Source organism: Carassius gibelio, chromosome B16, assembly GCF_023724105.1.
Source record: "Carassius gibelio isolate Cgi1373 ecotype wild population from Czech Republic chromosome B16, carGib1.2-hapl.c, whole genome shotgun sequence".
Classification (NCBI taxonomy): Eukaryota; Metazoa; Chordata; class Actinopteri; order Cypriniformes; family Cyprinidae; genus Carassius; species Carassius gibelio.
This window is the reverse complement of record NC_068411.1, coordinates 8,159,727-8,179,325: the sequence shown is the minus strand read 5'-3', so window position 1 is coordinate 8,179,325 and position 19,599 is coordinate 8,159,727. Positions and strand designations below refer to the sequence as shown.

The following is a 19,599-nucleotide window of genomic DNA, read 5'->3' as shown; positions in this document are numbered from 1 at the left end:
TGTAAATTCCCGGTTTTGCTAATAGTAATTTACAAAAATAAAAAATAAAAATCTCAGTTTGATTCTAAGCACATTTTTGTTTATCTTTGTATAATAAACATCTTTGATCAGAATTAACTGGAACTAGTCAGTGACATCGAAAGCTGGAATTGTTAGATTCCAGCATTCCAAACAAATGAAAAGTCATTTAGATCACACACATCTGTGCCCTTAGTCATCATGATTATCTGAACCTGGTTTTTGGATCGGCTTGCAGCACTCCAAAATTTCGTCCCTTAGAATCCATGGTGATGCTGACAGCTCTGTGGACGTATGGGAGCTTCTCCAGACGGATTCGCTCGTAAACACCCCCTCCGTCTGGGTGACCGGACACCTCTATGCCATCTGACACAACAGAGCATTCATGTGTAACGGGTCTAGATCTGTTAATCCTCTTTTATTTGTAAGATTTTAAGTGTTAAACTGATGTTCTCAGTACCTTTTTTGTCTACAGCTTTCTTGTGCTGGCCCAGCCACTGTCCACTGAAGCCCTCTCCATCCTGAGTAACAAACATCATGCCGTTCTTACTCAGGGCGATGTCTGACATGAAGACCTGTCGGCCATACGCCCAGCGACACTGCCTCACTGAAGAACCCATCGAGCGCCAGCAAAACACCTGAAGCATCAGAGCAAGAGGAAAGCAGGAATATGAATATAATGAATGAAACACCAGCTAAAGTTGCTAATGTGTTCTGACTTACTAACTCAAGTCAAAAACACAGACAAAAGGCTCTATGAAACCGGTTTTATTTTTAAAAAAAAAAATTTTTTTTGTTCATTTTTCTGGATTTTATTATAATTGTTAAATTAAATAAATAAATAAATATAAACAAATTAAAGTTTTTGTTTATACATTTTTAAGGCTCTTTAAAAAAAAAGTTTTTATTTTTTTCGCAATATTCTGATGTATTCGGATAGGTTTTAATATTTTTAGGTTTGTAATTAAATCTCTTTAAGTGTAATTACATTTTAATAATCACAATTAATGTCACAACTTTATTCATACTGTAGTAATTTAATTTTTTTTTTTTTTTTTTTTTTTTTACAATAACAGGGTTCAGTTGAATGTTTATGTACTTTCAAAAATTGTGGTAATCAAATCAAGACTTAAAACATTAACAATTAATCTTGAAACTTAATCAAAACAGAATTCCTTTTCCTAAATCATCTTTTCGGACTGTAATATTCAGACACTAATGCATATCACTATTTGATTAATAGTACTTCCTTACTTTTTAATTGAATAATCCATAATATCTCAAATTGCGTGAGACCATACATTATATAGTAAATTCCATTTTTATGACTGGATTCAATGATTCCATCTGCCTTTTCCACATCACAGAAAATCTTAAGTCATACTTCTCAGAAAAGCAATAATGCACCTCTTATCAAACAAACAAGTCACGTGATCAGAGGTAGCAGGGTTTGTTTAAATCCCTAATGAGCAAAAATGATGGTGTTTGCTAAAGCAGGCATTTGACAAACAGATGGACTGACAAGATGTTAAGATAAAACAGCAAATAACTCTGGCATATTACCAGACATTTAGGTATATGCGCTTTGCAAATTAAATGCCAGCATCAATACTAGCATAAGTGGATTCATTTTAGAAAAACTATATGTTTTAAAATGTATATGAAAACACACTGGTATTAATGATGTGAAAATGAAAAATCATCAAGCATGACTAAATTCAACTTGGACCCCATTCCACTAACTGGGCTGGTCCAACTGATAGGCTTTTATCAGCCACGTACTAACCCAAAAGACTGAACATCTAGGTTAAGCAGACATTATAACCAGCTGTACATCACAGTGAATTACGAGGGAGTAAAAAAGTCAGCAATAAAAATGAAACGCTGTTTGGAAACTTAATAATTTAGTGGCCAATTACAACTTAGCACAACAAATAACTTTTTTCTGTCATCTGATGCTACTACCAAACTCTTTTACACAGGCTAAGGAATCATGTTGGCAACGGTGGACAGTCACTAGTCCCTAACTTGGTTTAGATCCTACCTGTCAGATCCCTACCACTGAATTTATGTAAATGAAAATCTGCCTGACCTATTGCAAAAATATGGTATGCCACAAGGCTCTGTCTCAGGCCCTTTGTTGTTCTTTTACTTTACATGATGATATTAGGAAACACAGCATTAGTTTTCACTGTTATACAGACCACAATGTTCTCTACACTTATTCAAGTTCAGATGAAAGTGGATCATGAATTATACTGAATGTATGTCAAGTAATTTCAATTTGTTAAACTGTGATTAACATAAGCACTTTAGATAAAATTATTTTAGAAAGACTTTTACAGCTACAGAGGAAGCTTTGGAAGCTATATTGATATTAATTTGAGACTGATGGTGCGTTCACTTGAGCATCTTCAGGTTCATTTGACTGTTGAGTGATAGACTCGCTCTTTCAGTAAAAGAAGATTCTAAACGGATCGTAACACCTTCTTCATGATCATTTTTGGGGAGAATCAGGTGTATCTGTATGATTAGGACAGCTCAGTGACTATGGGAACAGACTTCATTGGGCTTTAATCCAAGTTCATCGTAAACTTTGCTACACAAGGTATTTTTGGCCAATATTTTAGCATGTGTACTCAAGAGATTGAAGTTCAGTTCAGTGTCATATCACTCACCCTTCCAGCTTCATCTAGAGCCAAAATCACCAGCTTCTCTCCTCCACCATCATGCAGAAGCTGAGGATTGATACGATGATCCAAACTACCACCGCTCACTAGAACTTTCTTCAGGTTCAGCTGTCTGGAGGACAACACAGGGACAGTGTTAACAATAACTAAGTTTACATTTAAAGCTGTGAATTAAACTTGTGTTTAATGTGAATTAAATATTGCATTAAATATTAACCTGTTAACTGTCACTCACGTTTTTGAAGATAGACTTGAATGTGCATGATACAAACCTAAATTTTTATAATTCATGAGTGAAAACATTTTGTAACATGATTTTGATGTGCCATTTACATGGTAATGCAATGTCTGATTTTAAAATGGGTTTTAAAAGGATGAATTTTGAGATTTTATGTTTTCAAGTGATATATAACTTCTGATGATTTCTAAAATGTGATCGAGAAAAAGGCAACGAGGAAGTATTTTTTTTAAACAAAGGTTAAAGCTCCTTTTGTAATGTAGACTTCTGAGGGGGCACTCCTGTCATAAATTAATCTATTACTTTTCCTACATAATCTTTAACAAAAAATATTGGTAAAATATATATTTGGGAGTCTTAGACCTTTCCAACGATATATAGTTTGTCAAGATTAGATTAGATTTGATTGTAATATAGTATAGTCAACGTAGGCGTCCCGTATGGGTGACAATTAAAAGGTTAAATATTGCATTAAACATTCGCAACTAAAGCGGTTTCTATCTTGTGTGTTCAAGAGAACAAAATCAGCATTTCTTGGGAAATTAGTACAAAAGTATCAGTAATACAATAATAAAGAGTTGCTTCAGCCGGGGAAACCGGTGACTCTTGTTTCCTGCATATTAAATTGACTGTGCCTCAGAGCATGCAAACGAAATTTGCAGTAACAAATGCTGTCATGTTATCTTGCATTTGGACGTCTGATGTTTGAGAACTCAATGATGTGAGACACTTCTGGGAGGTAATTATATAAAATCATTTTGGTCACAGACTGAACAGACTCAGGCATTTCAGAAAGACTAAAACATTATTTTAGATGGTTGAGATGGATGAGAAAAGTCTTCTGGTTTGACTGAACAAAATCTGGATCGGAGAGACAACATAATGCCAAACCCTTGTCTCCTAACTCCACTCACTTGGATGCCAGTTTCTTGCACTGATAATCTGCCAGCAGGTACACATCTCCCTTTTCGGTCACGCACACAGTGGCCCCATTGCTGGCTGCCACCATAGCGATGGTCACATCCTTGTGGTGCAGAGCGGACACCTGTCGAGGAACAGCCACGCACTTCTCTCCGTTGGGCTCCAGCAGGTAACCTGAATGTATCACAATGGTTGGACCACAAGTTTTCATACGGGAAGAGGTAAATGAAGAAGATGCTCTGATGAAGTTGCATGAATAGTATTTGCGAAACACCTGAGAGACTTTAGATCAGTTAAACAATCTGTTTGTTTGTATGTGATAAACAGATCTGGATGCGTGAGCAGCTTACCAAGCTGGCCACCATTTAATCCGACGGTATACACCGCATCTCGAGTCCAAAGAACAGTGTGGAACCTGCCAGCTGCTACACCAATCACAGACCTCCCTTTCAGGGACTTAGAGGTGACCTGTGGTCAACAGAGAATAATATCAAAAGATGCGATATATGGAATAACCTAGACGCTTAATTTCCAGCAATATCATCAACTGAGCTGAACGATGAAGTCACTGAATCAATGATGAACAGACTTTAACTGTAAATTGAGTGTTTACTGTTTTGCATAACAATTTTTCCTTTTGAATACTATAGATGCTTTGACACGATCTATATTGTTAAAAGCGCTATATAAATAAAGGTGGCTTGACTTGACCCAGGATTTTTATTTTGATGCATCACTAGTTTCATGATACAGTGTGTCATGGATAAATCCAGGCGGTCCGACCTGTTTGGGAACTTGGCTGGAAGCAGGAGGAGGTGCCAGCCCCAGCTGATGGTGGGTGTTGAGCCCAAAGGTGTAGACGTACCCCTCCTCTGTCAGAACAACCGTGTGATCTCGGGCCGCTGCGATCTGAGAGCAGTGATGGGACAAAAGCCCCTCCACCATCCGGGGAACCTTTGATATGAATGTGGACACCAAGTCTTAGAAAGACAGCAGGTGTAGAGATATATGCATCAACGGACACCAAAGCGTCTCACCAGATATGTCTGTTCATCACCGTGTCCAAGTCGTCCGCCCTGTCCGTGTCCACATGTGTACACCTGACCCTTCTGGGACAGGAAGACAGAGTGGAACTTACACAACACCACCTTAACAGACACAAAAACACAACAATGTTACCATCATCATTCAAGACCATGTTAATGAAGACAGACCGTCATGGTGCCGATATTTAAACACTACAGCAAATATATGTAGCACAAGCACTCTCTTTCAGCAAAACAATTAAAAAAAGAGAACCATGGATCACAAATGCAGACAGTTTTATGTTTGATTTGAAATGATAAGACAATAAATGCACTTTTAAACATTTGGAATAATAGAATGGACTGACAATTATTTGTATTATTTCTTTTTTGTTTATTTAATATTGTTATTTATTTTTAGCGCAGTAGGTCCAGATTTTTTTTTCTTTTGTTTTGCCAACTTTAAATTCAATAAATTGTCAATTTTTTGTAGCAGGTACTAATGTAAAAGGCATAAATGATGGTCTATATTAGCATAAAAGCCTGTATACTAATATGCATTTATCTAGTCATTTTTAAATTAAAAATACAGTAAAACAGCAATATTGTGAATACAGTTAAAAATAACCATATTATGTGAATACACTGTAAAATGGCATTTATTCCCATGATCAAATCTGAGTTTTCATTAAAAAAAAAATTCAATCTAATAAATAATATACTGCATTTCTATATATTCATGCATTGACCATTAGTAAAATTGTTGTAGGCTGCAAAAATAGTGAAAATACTATTATTGTTTTTTTTCTATATGAATATATTATCAAATAGAAATTATTCTTGTGATGTGCAGATGTTTTCAGCATCATTCCTCCAGTCTTCAGTGTCACATGACTCTACAGTTCATTTGAAACATTATAAATGTCTTCACTCACTGCCATTTTTAATTAATTGCATAACTGTTTAAGGGGTCATATAATGCGATCTCAATTTTTCCTTTCTCTTTTGGAGTGTCACAAGCTCTTGCTGCATAAAGAATATCTGTAAAGTTGCAAAGAATAAAGTCTAAAATCTAAAGAGATATTCTTAATAAAAGTTAGGAGTCAACCACACCCTCCTAAAACACCTCGTTCTAACACATCCCATGTCTATGTCATGATGTGAGAAGATTTGCATAACACCGCCCAAATGTTCATGCAGAGAAAGGGTTTCATCACTTTGATTCTCGCTGTAGTATTGTTGCTGCCGCCATGAAACTACTTTGTTTGGCCTTCCAAAAGAGGACACAGCAAGAAATCAGTGGTTAAATTTTACTTGCAACACTGTCCCAGAACAGTTCAACCCAAATATACAGATTTTTTATGTCGTTTCTCCGATCACAAATGCTAATGGTTTTATGTTTATGCAGCGCGACATGCAACACAAAGACCAAGTCATTATCAGTAATTATGTCCACACTGGATGCAACAAATGCCTCGTTTGTAATGGGTTTTATTTGTTTCGTTTCGTGGGCATAACATTTCCGTCCCATGCTTGAGGTATTCAGCCAATCACAGTGCACTGGAAAGCTGGCCAATCAGAGCACACCTCACTTTTCAGGACACAAACATTTCTTTACACCCAATACACAAAATAAATGTTCTTTTTTAGCAACATCATATGACCCCTTAAACAAAAGCAATTTGCATCAGCAAAATGAAAGAAAAAAAAAAAAGAAAAAAATTCTGGGTCATTTTTGCAAAAACATCTAACGCAATTACATTTCAACTTTATAAGTAGCAAATACTTTAAAAGGCCAGTGTAAATATGATATCATTGGAGATTATGGGTTGATTCAAAACTGAGACCTGGACAGAACAACAGCAGGCCAGAACCAACAAGCTGCGTTCTGCTCATTACGAGGACTTGACTTTTAACCATGACAGCTTTGCCCTTTCTATGCAAAGCTGTCCAGCTCTGGATTGGCTCGGAGTCAACTACAGCAGCGCAGGGGTGCCAAAGTCAACATCATCACTAATTTAACACACTCTTCAAGGCTGAAACAGAAGCAAGAGATGTTCTGCGCAGCGTCCAAACTCTGCGCTGACGGGCTGCCATACGCACACATTCACAGCGCTTATTTAATCTGCTGCCGTTCTCCCTGAATGAATATTTTAATATTTAACCGAAAGCATCTGCAGAACAGCGTGGCGTTACACAATGCACTCTGTTTCCATGTAAGGGGGCATTGGAGAGCTGAAGAAAGGGTCAGGAAACGAGATCCGCCATCACAATGAGCAGTGCAAAATTAAAGGCCTGCCCCGCACTTCAGAAATTAATTAGCCGAATGTAAGTACACACAACGACTGAACAATGAAAAATGAAATGCATTGCTGAAGTGTCTTCTCAAGGGAAAGATGCATCTCTAGAAGTTTTCCATCATCCTAAACGGCTGACATTTTTGGCTTAATGCACTCATTTTGATCCCCCCCTTAACCACGTAGGGCTTCTCCTTTCAAAAATGCCCGAATCCCAAGTGAAAGGCTGACAATGGGATCATGCAGCACTACTGGATCGCATTTCCCATCCACATAGGAGCACATGCTGGTTATCCATCCAAAATGCAAATGAGTCCCCGATATGACCACGGAAAATGGAAACTTATACAGCGTTAAAGCATGATGTTGGCATCTTTTCAGGGTCAGGTATGCCAAAGCAGCGACGCTCACCTTAGCTGCGCGAGTTCCAACACAAAGAGCTTCTCTTCATCAACAAGAACATCGTTTTCTTCCTCGAGGGCATTATCAAGAACAATTTACAGAGTAACAAAGAGGTCCCAGTTTCCTGGGATGGTTTGCAGGGACCCTTGGAGATGTTTGTTTTGAAGGAGGTTCCCTGTGAGGAGCCTGGTATCAAGGCAACCCTCTCAGGTCCTCTGTTTTTACCCTCCTCTCTTGTTGTCACACTTAACCCTGGAGAGTTATAGGATCTGCTAGCTCACACAAACCTTGGGGAATTGCATTGCAGATGAGGATTTCATAACACTATGTGCCTCATCAGCAGAAAATAATCCATATAGATGTATAATGATGCAGAGAAGTTTGGGAGTGACTGGGTCAAAAATAAAAAAGCTTGGTTGCTGTCCCTCAGTTGTGGAATGGCTTAAGTGTTTACAAAATCCGGGTGATTATTTTATTCCTCATATCTTTTTTCTTTGCATTTTTAAGTACACTTTAAGTGCACCATAAGTGTTATGCATGCACAACCAAAATGAAAAATTAACTGCGTAAATAATGCTGTGTTTACACCGTGTTGTAATTACCGTAATTTCAAGATGAAAACACATTCAACTCTGTGCTGTTTACATCCTCAGACTGTGGATAATCTGTTTCTAAACACAATACAAGTAACAGTTGCTATGCAAAATTGCAAAGGAGTCATTATTACACTTGTTATTACATGGATATCCTACATATCTAACTTCGTGATGTCTTTCATTTATATTCACATTACTTTTCTATGTAGACATTTATATTGGCAAAAGTCAATTACACGAAATTACTGAAGTGCTGCCAGTTACCCTGAGGTGCAGTGGTCACGTGGTACAAGCTTTATAAGCTGTGGTATATAACAGAAAAACAGTTCCACGAGAACGTGAACACTTTTTTTCTAGTTGGTATCTCAAATAAGACAATTACGTCATGACGTGATAGCGCCTTAAGTTCAGAGCGCTCATTTGCACTCATAACAGCTGTTATACCATGGTCGGTCAGAATACTGGATTCTGATTGGCTAACAGGTGTGCATTAAAACCATTTAATGCAAAGGTAGTTACAAGTCAGTTTTATCACCATTCTATATTTTCTCCTGATAACCCCGAAAATAACTCCAATTACACTTTCAGTTTTGATCGTACAGACAAAACCAATACATCAATCGAATCTGTAAAGACAAAAAAAAAATTCTAGGCTACAAGCGCCAGTTCTCAAAAATCCTGGGTACCAATGTTCTGTATGTGTTTTATGGCCTTATTCAAGTGATTTAACATTTTTAGTTTTTCCACCAACCACAAATCTTTTTTTTCCCTCAAAAACACAATCATGTACATACACGCTGCGCACGTATTATTATAGCCCAGTAATAATATTAGCATTTCTTTATGGTTATGTTTTACGGGTCACTATTAGCCAAGTGATGATCAAACCAAATATCCAGGTGCTCTAAAGAGAAGCAGGCTGAAAAACATATGTGCACCACTGTTTACAAATAGTATTAATAATAATGTTGATTGAATTGATAAAAAAAAAAATGGACAAAATTGGTTGATTAAAATAAACTTTAAAAAGAAACCAAAAGTACGAAAACTGTTTTTTTCAAATCTTTAGTCACACTGAACAATATTTACCTGCTTCACATAAGTGCGAGACCTTGAAAACAGGTCCACAATCTCAGGATGGTGTCTGCTCTCCTGGTTTCCGTGTCCCAGACTAAAGTTTGTGTTGCTTCCCCAAGTGTACACTTCAGTAGGGTCTGTGATGAGAGCAGATCAACAACGTGAGCTGTATGTGCTCGTGTTTAAGTTGTGAGGTAATACTGTTTACCAGTCCCAGTCTCTAGTCTCAATATCATCTTCAATCATCACCGAGTTAAACAGCACAGTGTGAGTGTATATAAGCACCGTTTACTGTGTGTTTGCATCCAGAAATGGTGATGACAGACTAAACAAGTGGATTGAGAAGGGAGTAAATTTTGGTTTTAATGATTTAAAAGTTTAAGCCTTAAATCAACACAAATTCTCTCATGAAATCGGCATAATGTCATTAAAATCCCTTCTTTAACTCAGACGGTTATTCATTCATATTCACATGTACACATATTCAAACATGAAGCATGAAGGCGAATGACTTTGTTTGGGCTGATCAATGAAACAAACAAACACTACTGGTTCAGACATGTCAAAAACAGGCATGCAAGTATAGAATGAGTATGGATTAAAGAATTTTAACGTTAAGGTGAACAACTCATTTAATAACGATCATAAACTCTTGTTTAGCACTGGCACATTCACAAATATGAATAAAGAAATGAATCCATGTTGATTACCGGTGTTTCTGAAGACCACGTGAGCTGGGCGGTCCTTCATGGTGAGGTCTAGGGCAGAAAGACCCTCCTTGTCCTGGATGGACAGTGCTCCACCACGCTGGAACATGAACATATAAACACAATTAAAGAAAGTCATACAAACCAATAAACCACTGGAGTGGGGAGGGAAAGATGACGCTGTTCTAGAGAAATCTGGTGTCAATCTCAACAGTAACTGACTCGTGGATCACCCCGGCCAATTAATCAGCCATTATTTGATCATTTTCAGATTACTGGCCCATGAATGTAATACCCAGTTGGCCCAAATTAACAGACGTGGGCTATCACTAATGTGACCGTTCCAAAATCGGCCAGTTTGGATGGGAAAAGCAAACTGCTTGTTTCAGTTAATTTTAACAGGTGAAGTGTGCACAGTGCTGCCAATCTGCGGTTTGCCTGAGGAATTGGGCTTCTTTAACACTGTATCCGTGGGTTGTTTTACATGTTCACGGGTTAAAGTGATATTCCCAATTTTGGGATATTAAGCCCCTGCAACGTGAATTTTACCTGGGGAACCTAGCCATAATTTTATTTTACCCCCCAGAATTACTCAACTCAACTTTATTTATAAAGCCCTTTCAACACCACAAGTGGAACCAAAGTGCTGTACAGAAAGTATATTAGATATACTTTCTAATTAGATTCGATTTTTTGGGGGGGACCCAGCTCGAAAAACCACTGGGCTAAATTTGAGCAGCAATTGGGCGGTTTTTGTTGTGAAAACAGTTTCTGTGCCTCTATAATAATAATAATAATAATATTTATATAGCACTTTTCTGGGTATTAGAAACACCAAAATAAACTGCAATTCTATGTTACATTTTTTGCACATCATCAAGACTGCATTTATTTAATGCGTTTAGTTTGTGTGTTTTTTTTTTTTAATGATGAATACAAGGTTCAAAAGAACAGCATTTAATTGAAATATAAACCTCTTGAAACTTTAAAAACGTCTTTACTGTCACTTTTGATCAGTTTAATGTATCCTTTCTGAATTAAATTATTAATTTCTTAATACTGGGGGGTACTTAAGTCCAGATTCCCCAAAAATATTAAGCAGTTTTCAACACTGATAATAATCAGAAATATTTCTTGGGCAGCAAATCAGCATTTTATTCTGATTTCTGAAGATCATGTGACACTGAAGACTGGAGTAATGATGCTGAAAATACAGCTTTGGTCACAGGAATAATAATAATTTCACTGTAAATTCACACAGAAAACACTTTTAAATTATAATGATATTTCCCAATATTACATTATTATTATTTTTTGTAATAGACTTTCTTTTATATACAAAAAAAAATCTTTAAAAATCCAAACTTTGGCCAGTAGTGTTTATCGGCATTATCCTGACAATGGGTCACCTCAGACTTCTTTCTAAACACTGAACTGGCAGCAGTCAGTGAAACACCTGTATTACTGAAGCAGTGCTCACCTTGATGAGCCCCATGAGGCAGTGGATTTGCCCGTAGAAGGCGCTGCGGTGCAGTGCGGTCCACCCAGACTCCTTGTCCTTCGCCAGCATGTCTGCGTGTTTGCTGTCCAGGAGCCACTGAAGCAGGTCACGCTTCCCCAGAGAGGCCACGAGGTGCAGAGCGGTGCGTCCAAACTCGTCCCGCAGGGAGGATGCATTGTGACAGTGGACAGACAGGAAGCCCCGCAGACGGCCCTCCGAGCCGCTGGTCAAAGCGGCGATCACTTCCTCCGCGTGCCTCACAGAGCGGCACTTCGGTGTGCAGTCTGGGCTTCCCAAACTCATTTTAGCTTCCCACCCGCTAAGTTACAACCCCAAAAAACCCAGAACACCCACAAGCTTGTGCTTTAACTTCACAGATTAACACAGAAATTAATTTCTCAAACAACTGCAATAAATTAAAGAAAACACAATAAAAAAAACAAGATTTAGGTTTCAGGTTCTGTGAATTCAGGGCGCTAGAATTGTGCGTGTGTTGATGTTCCACAGCACCCTAGCGGCCCCACGAGTGAAGATCTAGCTCATCTCAACACATCGCGTCTACAACACATCCCACAAAACCTTTGGCACATTCATTAGCGTCAAAGAAAATACTCATTTCTCTGTACAGAAACATACAAATATATACCAGTTTTCTCAACAAAAATAAATAAATTAATTTAGTAATATATCTATATATCGTATTTTACAAAAGGCAAATCGTGTCCATTCAAGAGTCCATCAACTTTGAGGGGAAAGTCTCCTTCCCCCCAAAACGCTCCACTGTTCAAGCCTCCATAATTGCAAAAGGTCCCTGAAAAGAAAGAACGGTTTTCAGATTAATATCAGTATTCATAATACAAAAATGTCACCAATTAAACAGCCAAATTCATGAGATCATACAAAGCTGTGCCTTCATTTATGACTTGGCTGAAAAATTTTCAAATTTTACTAGCCTGAAAACAAACATAAAGCACTCAAATTAGTTATGTTTTATGTAAAATTATACATAACAGTTTTTTTTTCTTTAGTTATGGCTGTGTTTTTATTTGATTAATTTTTTTAAAATAAATAAAATAAATAAATATTGCTTTTTAAAAATAAAAATAGTTTATCTGCTAACAGTATTAGACAGTGGGCTTCACAAATCAATGCTCATGTTATAAGATTGGGTCTAAGCCAAAACATTATATATATATATATATATATATATATATATATATATATATATATATATATATATATATATATATATATATACACATACACACACACACAACACTGGCATTAGAAAAGTAGTAATAAAACTTCTTCAGTAGTAAGTAGTCAAATAAATACCGTAAACAAACAAATGTTTACGGAATAATGCAGTTAGGGTTAGTGTAACCTTCAAACCTGTTAGTTAATAACAAAAATAACGAAGAGTGCACACACTTGAAGAAACATTACCTAGTGCACTTCCAAACAGCCCCACCATCAGATAAATATGGCTTCAACCATCTTACTGCATCCGTTTTTGGACATTACTGATTATTTTGTGATCATAAATGTGTTTAAATCTCAAATAACTGAGGAAATGATTCAGTTCAACCCGTTTGTTAACATCTGGAGGCCACAAAGCTTTCTCTCATTTACTGTAACGTCAGTCAGAGACATTTCACTGACAACCAAGCGACTCTCTGAGATCACGCTGTAATATCTAGTGGAAATAATTAAGGATTAAAACACATTTGACACGATAATGGGTGAGATCTGTCCTGAAGTGTGTTCTGAGTGACTGACACATCATCGTCATCATATTTCTGACCCATATCTACTGAACTCTGTGCTGAAACACTGCCAGAGCGCTGATCTCTCTCGCTCACCTGACGCTAGATGAAAGAGAAGCCCATGTTTGTGTTGTCCCCAATAAGACAGATCCACAGAAACATCTTTAAAGGAAACACTGACGAGTTGCAGCAAATATGTTGCAGTAGAGTTAGTCGGTTAAGTAAGAGCTAGAGGTGTAGACGCATGAGTAACACGAATTCTGATTGGCCCTTCGGCATCTATCCTCCTTACATTTCATTGGACAGTTCAACTTGCAGACTTGTATCGTTATTTGTCATTGGACGGCTCGGGTGTAAAAAGGACTTCGCAGTTTGCGCTTTTGACACAAACATGTATCATTTTATTGTAAACATTCCAGTTGTTTATGATTTTGCGCATATCTTGTTGACGGACTATATTGTAAAATGGTTGCTAGTGTCATGGCGAGTTGACAAGGGAGTCCCTTCTATTGCGTCAGCTTAGTGGGGGCGGGGCTTACGGGGCGTACCTAACGAGTCACATGACTCATTATCATATTATAATTTGTTACAGTTTAATATTTTAAGATGTTACAATATTCAGTTCCATTACTGTGATATTCATTTAGTTATTGTTATTATTATTATTATTATTATTATTATTATTATTATTATTATTATTATTATTATTATTATTTGTATATGTATATTGCTTTGGCAATATTGTATCATCCATGCCAATAAAGCAGTTTTGAATTTAAATGAATTAAATTGAATAGATAGATAGATAGATAGATAGATAGATAGATAGATAGATAGATAGATAGATAGATAGATAGATAGATAGATAGATAGATAGATAGATAGATATTTTTAAATGCATAATAAAAGCTTGACACTCGTATTTATTGGTTGTGTCGTGTTTATAATGTTTTATATCTAGAATGTGTAAATACTAGTTTATTTACCTGCAGATTCCCGTAAAAGAATGTACTATTTGGAAAACGTCACAGCTCTGCTGGATTCTGCTGGCTCGTGTGTGGTCCCTGACGCCCCCTGTTTGCTCGTGATGGTTCAGTCCAGTGAACGGCGCTCAGTGTGGATCCGGCGAGCGGCGGGGGAGAGTCATTACAGCCGTCGCAGCGGGACGGGGAGTGAGATGCTGAGCCCCGAGCCTTACGCACGACAAGACACGGCGAATCACACGACTACAGGTTTGTTGAACTACGGTGTCTTTCTAAAATATAAGGGACTTTAATAACAACTCGGACTTTTCGGACAGGATTCGGTCGAAGGATTGGGAGAAACTACCTTTGAAGAAACTCGTTTTTTGAATTCTGGATTTAAAAAAGAAGTGACAATACAGACGCACAAAGTGACGGAATCATAATAAACGCATCTCGGATCGTTAAAAGTTCGAAAGAGTTAAAGTTAATGAGTCCAAGGAGTTATCTTGAATGAAAGAACAAAGAAAAATATATGAGATTTTTACGTTAAACGGTTGTTTGAGAAGCGCGAACACGTTGCTTTCATCTCTGTGGAGAGAAATACTTTCCCGCCGTTTGATTTACATCGCTTCAGAATGTCAGATTTTGGATTACTGCATTTGCTTCAACTTCAGAGTAAACAAAGGGGCATGTGTAACCTGACTCTCTGTGTTTTACTCTTCCTGACGTGTCCCTGCTCGTCCTTATCTTCATGTCCTGCCCAGTGTTTGTGCGAAGCCACGGTGGTGAACTGTGTTAGCAAAAACTTGAGCTCAGTCCCACAGCCCCTTCCAGAAAACACCACCGTGCTTAACATCAGTGGGAACGATATAAGGAACCTGAACAAAGAATCTTTCCCCAGGCCGCTGGAACATTTAACACACCTTTATGTGTCTGGAAGCCAAGTGGAGGAATTAGACTCCATGGTGTTTAAAAACTTGCCAAGTCTGCGTTTACTTGACCTCAGCAACAACAGGATTTCACAGTTCAGCGTTGAGGCTTTACCTCAAGACAACAAGATTGAGGTTCTAAACCTCAGCAAATCCTTAAGCAATCACTCCTACATCGGTGTGTTTGCAGATCTTTTCAATCACAGCCTGCCCAAAGTTTCTCATCTCGATTTATCCAGTAATGACCTGGTGCTCTTTCCAGAAGGCATATTCACAGGTTTGTTGGACCTCACTGTTTTGGATTTGAGGAACAACTCCCTTGTTATAATCAGGAATGATACATTATGCAGTCGGGGACTTAAAGAGTTGGACTTACGAGACAATGCGTTGAAAGTCCTGCCCAACGTGACCCTAGAGAAGCTCAGTTCGTTCCCTGATTTGCGAGTCAGACTCGCAGGAAACCCCTGGCGCTGTGATTGCAATATTGAGGAAATGTTGATTTGGTTGGCCAAACATGAGTTAGTGGTAGACATATTAAACCTTACCTGTTCTGATCCGGCAGAACTAAAAAATGTCCCACTTTCACACCTGGAACAATCACAGCTCTCGTGCTGGAGTAACGCAGGAGATGCGATGAACCGTGCGCTGGAGCCCTCCTATGTGTTCTTGGGGATGGTTCTTGCCCTCATTGGGGTCATCTTCCTTCTGGTCCTTTACCTTAACAGGAAAGGGATCAAGAGGTGGATGTACAATATCCGTGACGCGTGCAGAGATCATATGGAGGGATACCATTACAGATACGAGATCAACTCAGACCCACGGCTAGCCAACCTCAGCCTCAACTCCGATGTGTGAAGAGACACATTTGGAGAACTGGCTTGTACAACTGGCACGCAATGATCGGACGCTAGCTTTGCATGAATACATATATAACTGTAGAGGTTTGCAGTGACATGCATTCTTTTACGTCGGATAGGAAGTTAACTGGATTTTGCAAGCATCAACCCTGTTATGTCATTTATATATGCTGGTGTGTTGCTATAATGTTGTCCAGTGACGCATGAATCAAGAACATCAAGTGCATACGTTTAGAATTCATATTTAATTTTTTATAAAAGCACAATGGATGGGACTGTGGAGGGAGTCTGTTTTTCAGTTTTTCTGATGAAATCTGATATTACAGAGTAACCTGATGTCAGAACAAACTGTAATGTTGTTGTTATTATTATTTTTATAGCTTAGTTAATTTCTTCTGCAAAAAAAAATATTCAAACTGCCATGCATGTATTTATGTATTTTTTTAATCAATGTAAAATTATGGCAATATCCACTTTTTTTATGATGAGTTATTGGTTTTTATATTTACATTTACATTTGTTGGCTGGACATAGATTAACTCTTTTCTCGGGGGATCCCTGTTGAATTAAAGGTCTTGCACTGATCTTTTCTCTCCAGTCCAGTGATTTTAGTTTCAGACTGTATTACCATTAAAGAAGAGACATACTTTTTATATATGTATATAATACTTTTAGTATTTTTTTTTTTTTTAATGATTGCTACTGAGATTATTTTTGCATTAAAAATCAGAACTTGAATTGCTTCCTTTTGACGTAATCATTAGATTACTACAGTAACAGCACAGCATGCATTATGCATATTTGATCATTTAAATAATATTAAACTGAAGAACATTATGTATTAAACTGAACATGCGTCTATCTCACATACCCCCAGCATCACATTCTGGAAGACTATACATTTTTCAAAGCTGTTTGTCGTCCTTCAGGCCGTGAGGATAGACCACGGTAAAACAGGACCTTACACCTACTCAAGGTGCTAAAGCTGCAAACATTTGCATAACATTCAAAAACATCTGTTCGGGATGGGCCTGCAGATCCCAGCATAATATTAAAATGACAGTCCTGAGAGACATTCATGCAACATCAATCATGACTGATCATTTCCAGAAACCGATTTAATAGCCAGCATTTAGTAGCTTGTTATTTGTGATGTTTATGCTTGAGAAGCACTGAAATCCAAATGGGCTTCTTAATGAACATTTCCTGGTCTCGTCGGGCATGTTATTCCAAAGAAAAGCAATTTGTCTTAATTTTCATCAAAGCGTAATCATTTTGCCATCTCTCTCAGTTGACATCACAAATGCATCCGCTCTAAATCACCTCACTTTTTTACAAAGCAGTTGTGATTCAATCAATTTCTGACCGAAATTAAAAACAGCATTTTACACTGACTTGAGCCATAAGCTGTCCTCTCATAAGTTGGAATCATTGTTTTTCTTTTCATAGCACTCAGGCAATTGTTGGTTATTAAACAATGAGGCAAAATAATATTTGGAATGCAAAAGGCAACTGAAATTATGTAAACAGAACAACATAATGGTCCTGAATGTGAGATTTCATATTTAAGACTAATGATAAAACTGTTCGCAGAACCTGAGCTGAGTGCTATATGAGATACTTGTGGCCCATCCAAACAAGAGAGCAAACATACATTTAATCTCCATTCAACCTTGTGTGACCACATGTCATTTGCTCTCTTTTAATTTTGAGTGTTAATGTGATGTACTGTAGCTGAACACATAAAATATATATATTTTTTTATCTGCTGTAGATTTATAGTGATTTGCTTTTGAACTGTATTCCAGGTTTGTCATGACTTGATCTTTGACGAGGTCGTACATACATTATTCAATTAGCATCCAAGGAATGTAATGTATCAGTATGTGTGTTACCTGGGAATTGCACCTTTGATGGCATTGCTGTTGCTAAGCAGGCAAACGCCTTCCAGAATAAGGTAAGTAAAATATGTTTCACATCTGAAAGTAACTCCACCTGAAAGGTTTTTTTTTTAAACCACCGGACACGAACAATTGGCATCATGCAATGCGTTGACCAAGCATTCAAATTTGTGTAATTGCATGGTATATTTGTGGCCTGGTGTGTTTGCATTATAACCTCACATGTTTGTTTCTGGTCTATTCAGATTTGGCTGATTGGTGTTTTAAGTTACTACTACTAAGTTCTCCCAATTTCAAGTCTTGCATGGTAAGAGTGAGTACCAGCGCCGTCAGCTCTGTTCATTGGTTTGTTGACATGGTTTGGCTCCAGATCTGAGCAGGAGCTCAATGGTTGTATCAGATGCAGCTCTTTGCGTTGGGTTGACTCTTGCAGCCGATGACACTCCAAGGAATCGCCACACCTTCCCTAGAGGACCGGGCTCGTTCGCCTCTCTCCAGGGAAGGAACAGGTGCTTGCTATCTCATGTTTCCACGGCAACAATCTCGACATCATGCACTCGCTGTGGAGCGGGTGACTCTCGGCAGACTTTTATTAACTATGTAACTCAGACATGCTTGGCAGGGCAGGTGTAATTTGATGGAACAATAAAGGCGGGAGAACCTTTAAAGGAGGGCTGGTGCTGGTGCCATTGCAGCCTCTTAATAACCCATATAGACTCCATATAGATGAAAGCAGGATTGGATATTTCAGCCAACTGAGACCTTTTCTCCAAACTCTACAACTTTTGAATCTGCTATGTGTTTCTCATTGTAGAAATCTGTTTTCTTGAAACTGCTTCTCTTGCATCACTTCCAGCTGCTTTTGCTCCAGACTGTGTTGACACCTGTTTTCCAACTGATGTTTTAACTGTCCATCCATTCATTTTTAATATGTAGCCTGCAGCATGAGACTGACATTCACTTTTATTATTATTTAATTGCAGGGCTTGCCAAGGCTCACACAGCATTGAAATGGCACAGAGTCTGATCCACTCTGCAGCTTATCCACCCCACAGAAAGAGTCTTCTCACTGATACAGTGACCAACCATATTCTGTTTTGTGGTAAATATATTGCAATCATAAGTGGGCATGAAAATATAGTCAACATGTGAAGTGGTTCAAAACCTTTCGTCAAAGTTGTCCTAAAATCGAAACAATTCCCAATCTTTAACTTATCCACTTCAAATGTTGACTGCTGTACTACTTTAATTAATGGCATGGCAGTCGCCACAAATTGTTGCACAGATCACATGGAATAACTGGATTTTGTAAGCAATTTTTGTCCATTGAAAACCAACAGGTACTGATGATTACACAAACATAACTTAGGCCCTCACAGGTTGTTATACCAAAGCTTATGATGTAAAGTCTCCTCGTCCACAATGGCCAAACACATAGAGGAGTGAAAGAACTATTCAGTTAGTCAGCAAAACCCCAATTAATTTGGTAAAAGTAAAGAGTATAATTTCTGTGCCACTGGCGTCATTAAATAGATTTAAATAGAAAATGATAGAAATTAACTATAAATAACAAACTTCCGTTCTCCCAAACACTCGCCCTGTTGGACAAACAGGTAGTTTTGTTGTTACTTGCTTTTCCCGGGTACTATAATGATTGAATTTAACATGCTACAATTTTAATTTAAACTTAATAGTTACCCATATACCTG

General features: G+C 37.8%; 2 protein-coding genes across 3 annotated transcripts in view; one reads left to right on the top strand and one right to left on the bottom strand.

Annotated features, from left to right (window-relative positions):
* The window catches only part of ibtk (inhibitor of Bruton agammaglobulinemia tyrosine kinase), a 30,345-nt gene extending 16,843 nt beyond the window's left edge, over positions 1–13,502 (bottom strand). Inside the window, exons 1-11 of one of the 2 annotated variants that reach the window (XM_052578461.1) lie at positions 13,335–13,502; positions 11,452–12,283; positions 9,975–10,071; positions 9,277–9,401; positions 4,905–5,015; positions 4,651–4,821; positions 4,218–4,335; positions 3,861–4,041; positions 2,697–2,820; positions 479–656; positions 234–384 (exon numbers count right to left, since the gene is read on the bottom strand). In XM_052578461.1, the coding sequence (XP_052434421.1) occupies positions 234–384; positions 479–656; positions 2,697–2,820; positions 3,861–4,041; positions 4,218–4,335; positions 4,651–4,821; positions 4,905–5,015; positions 9,277–9,401; positions 9,975–10,071; positions 11,452–11,775 (1,580 nt within the window). In that variant the 5' untranslated portion in view covers positions 11,776–12,283; positions 13,335–13,502. The remainder of the gene's footprint in view (positions 1–233; positions 385–478; positions 657–2,696; positions 2,821–3,860; positions 4,042–4,217; positions 4,336–4,650; positions 4,822–4,904; positions 5,016–9,276; positions 9,402–9,974; positions 10,072–11,451; positions 12,284–13,334) is intronic. The other variant, XM_052578460.1, reaches the window with a different exon arrangement.
* Positions 13,503–14,293: 791 nt separating this feature from the next.
* tpbgb (trophoblast glycoprotein b) lies at positions 14,294–16,573 on the top strand. The gene is made up of 2 exons (XM_052578477.1): positions 14,294–14,470; positions 14,539–16,573. The coding sequence occupies exon 2, from the start codon at positions 14,839–14,841 to the stop codon at positions 15,985–15,987; it is 1,149 nt and encodes a 382-aa protein (XP_052434437.1). The 5' UTR covers positions 14,294–14,470; positions 14,539–14,838; the 3' UTR covers positions 15,988–16,573.
* The last annotated feature ends 3,026 nt before the right edge of the window (positions 16,574–19,599 follow it).